The sequence below is a fragment of the Buceros rhinoceros genome, unplaced genomic scaffold, assembly GCF_000710305.1.
Source record: "Buceros rhinoceros silvestris isolate BGI_N320 unplaced genomic scaffold, ASM71030v1 scaffold25740, whole genome shotgun sequence".
In the NCBI taxonomy this organism is placed as follows: domain Eukaryota; kingdom Metazoa; phylum Chordata; class Aves; order Bucerotiformes; family Bucerotidae; genus Buceros; species Buceros rhinoceros.
The window spans coordinates 6,214-9,238 of NW_010389408.1; the positions used below are offsets into that span (position 1 = coordinate 6,214).

The window sequence follows — 3,025 nt, forward strand, 5'->3', positions numbered from 1 at the left end:
AGGTGAGGTGCCGCGGCGAGCGCCCGAGCGGCTGCTTCCCCAGTAGCAGGGCAAGATGCAGAGGTGAGAGGCGTTATTCGCATGACCTTTTCTCAGGCTCTCGAGGCACCCTCCAGATGTTGTCTTCTCCTCCCCAGATGTCTACCTGTGTTTCTTTTACTCAGAAGCACCAGTGGGGCAGGGAATGGGTTTCCTTGTTTCCGATGGGATATTCCAGGTCCGTGTGCTCTCTCTCTTTACCAGCTTGTCACGAGTCCTGCTCCACGTGTGAGGGCCCTCTGGCCACTCAGTGCACCTCCTGCTCCTTTCCGCTGGCGCTGCGCGGGGGCCAGTGCCTGCGGGGCTGCGGAGAGGGATTTTACCAGGACCACAACGTCTGCGAGGGTAAGCTCTGTGCTTGGAGTAGGTTCCTCAGCTGCTGTAAACCCCTGTATCGATACTGGCTTTTGTCAGGCTGTGCTTGCGGCACCCAGTACCAGGAGAAGAACATTTCCCCAAATACCTTCTTCATTCACACCCCCAGGATTTAGCGATTTGGGGGCTTTTTTTTTTGCCTCTATGTTGTTGAAATAAACATACGTTCCATCTGAGTTCCCTTGCCACAAGTTAAGATGTGGATGATGAAATTCTACACTCAGCCAAATGTTCAAGTATTTCTCCAAAATCCCTTTTCCGTGGTAGAAGACACTGCACCCCGTCCAGACGCTCAGGTTGTTGGGCTTCATCCTACTCTCCGAGAAAGCCGTCTCAGAGCCGTGCCCCTGACTGTCCTCTCGACCCATCCCCAGGTTGCCACCCATCCTGCCGTACCTGCGTCGGCGCGGGAGCCTCTGCTTGCCTGCAGTGCCAGGCGCCGGAGGACGTCCTGCAGCCTCAGCAGCGTGCCGAAGGAGCTGCGCACGGCCTTTGCCTGTCCCGGTGCCACGCTGGGTTCTACGGGGACAGCGCAGGAGTCTGCAGGCGTGAGTAGAGGAGGGGAAGGGCTGGGCAAAGCCTTGGGCGCGGGGTTGCGCTGGAGTTGAGGTGTTGAGGGACTTCAGCAAAGAATGTTCTGGGCAGCTGTACCACAATATGCTGCAATATTGTGAAAATAATGCAGAGAGAAGCAGGCTGAGAGGTTAGACTGACCGTCTGGTGCCAGCACAGCCCACCCTAAGCCTCGGGAGCAACGTGCTTCCAGAAATGGCAGTGATTTCCCTCTGTGGAAAGACCAGGCACAGAGACAGTGAGTCTACAGCACTGAAGTAATAGCAGCAGCAGCAACAAGTTCTTCCTGATCAAAACCATTTTCTGTGTGGATGTAACTTAAAACCGATGTATTTTATCTCTTCGTCTCCACTTGATGGAAAGAGTCTGCATCGGCTCATTTTTTTGCCTTCGGGGATCTTAAAAAAGGAAGAAGTGGCATTTGTAAGGGTGGGATGATTGTGTCTTTAACAGCGACCTACCCAGACCACGAGGCTTGAGACTTCCCACACTAGACCTAACGCGGCTCTCTCTGTCTTCTCGTTTCTGCCGTCCCCGCAGCGTGCCACTCGTCCTGCGCCGACTGCGCGGGGAGCGCTGCCCAGGACTGCACAGCTTGCCTGGCTCCCCGCGTCCTGCTCGAAGGCAGGTGCCTCCCGGAGTGTCCCCAGGGGCTCTTCAGCCACCAGAACCGCTGCCACTGTGAGTGCATGGTGCCCGCACCCGCAGCTTGTACGGCTGCATTTTGTTTCGCGGTGTCATTAGAGATGCTGTTGGGTTTGTAGCTGAGCTAAACAAAATCCTAGTGTCCAGAGAGTGGCGTCTTTCTGTGTGCTGTTCACATGGGGAGTGAGCAACTGTACGAAGCCTGGGGGAGTCCTGAGGTGGGAGGTGTCTATAAAGTTGTGTCCTTTTATTCATAGAAGAGCTTTAAAAGCGGGATTTAAAGATTTTTCTTTTTTACAGCTCATTAGCTGTAGCCTTTCTGTGTCCCTCGGATCTGTAGCATGGAAGTCCTGGAAGTACAGCATCTCTCTGCCTTTAGAGGTGCAAGGGTACCAAAGCAGTCTGGGGGAAATACTTTCTCTTTTTGCTGGGCTTTTAGCAGAGAGAATAGCCAGTGAGCTGGCGTGGCATTCGGGGCTGGAGGTTGTGGTTTGGGAGGGCTTTGTGCGCTCATCAGTCCTGGATTTTCTGCTCATGAGTATCACACTTGTTGGTGCAATCCCAAGATACCGAATTTATCTCCCCTGTGCATTTTGCGCTCTCTCTTACCTGCTGGGGGGAGGAATAAAAGGGCCAATCGCTTTGTACTTTATGTTTATGGAGATCTAAACCGTGGTTAACGCCGAGGACAGGTCACGTTTTAGAACTGCCAGCTCCTGCCTCCCCTTGTTTATTCAAAAGGAGGGTGTGAGAGCCTTCCAAACCACGACCCTGCCGTCACCGAGGCTGTGCCATGCTTCTGTGTCCCGCTCTTGTAGGCGAAAATGCTGACGCTGACAGGGGCTGGCTTTGCAGGGAGGGGAGAGCGTTAAGGTGGACTGTCCCAGGAGCCTAACAAGTGTCGGTTCCCTCACCCAGCCTGTCATCCCTCCTGCAAGACGTGCCGTGGCCCTTCTGACGTGGAGTGTGTCACCTGCCACCCGCACGCCACGCTGGCTGGCGGGAGGTGCAGGACGAGCTGCAAGGAGGAGCAGTATCTCAACCTGGTGGGCTATTGCGTGGGTAAGTGAGAGAAGTCCAGTCTGAGGGTTTCCTCCTCCTCCTCCTCGTATCAGGAAAGGTGCTGTGTGCGGTTTTGGGAGGTAACAGGGTCTCCACAGAGGGGTTGTACTGTGTGAGTGCTGGGGGCCTGCACTCAAGCCTATCATCAGAAGCCACCTATTGCATTTCTCTGGTTAAAAAGAGAAATCGCCTTTAATCCATCACGCCGACGTGTATAAACATATCCTGGGAGCGGCTCCAGCAGTTTCTGAGCTTTATCAAGCTGGTTTTTTATTAAAAAAAAAAAAAAAAAAAAAAGGGTTTGGGGGGTTTATCCTTTCTGAAACGTTCC

At 53.8% G+C, this 3,025-nt stretch overlaps 1 protein-coding gene across 1 annotated transcript in view; it reads left to right on the top strand.

The window, feature by feature from the left end:
* Positions 1 to 3,025, top strand: part of FRAS1 (Fraser extracellular matrix complex subunit 1) — a gene marked incomplete at both ends in the record, with an annotated part of 49,120 nt that overhangs the window by 6,210 nt on the left and 39,885 nt on the right. The window contains 5 exons of the mRNA XM_010134267.1: positions 3 to 15; positions 244 to 384; positions 789 to 962; positions 1,528 to 1,668; positions 2,551 to 2,694. Of these exons, the coding sequence (XP_010132569.1) occupies positions 3 to 15; positions 244 to 384; positions 789 to 962; positions 1,528 to 1,668; positions 2,551 to 2,694 (613 nt within the window). The remainder of the gene's footprint in view (positions 1 to 2; positions 16 to 243; positions 385 to 788; positions 963 to 1,527; positions 1,669 to 2,550; positions 2,695 to 3,025) is intronic.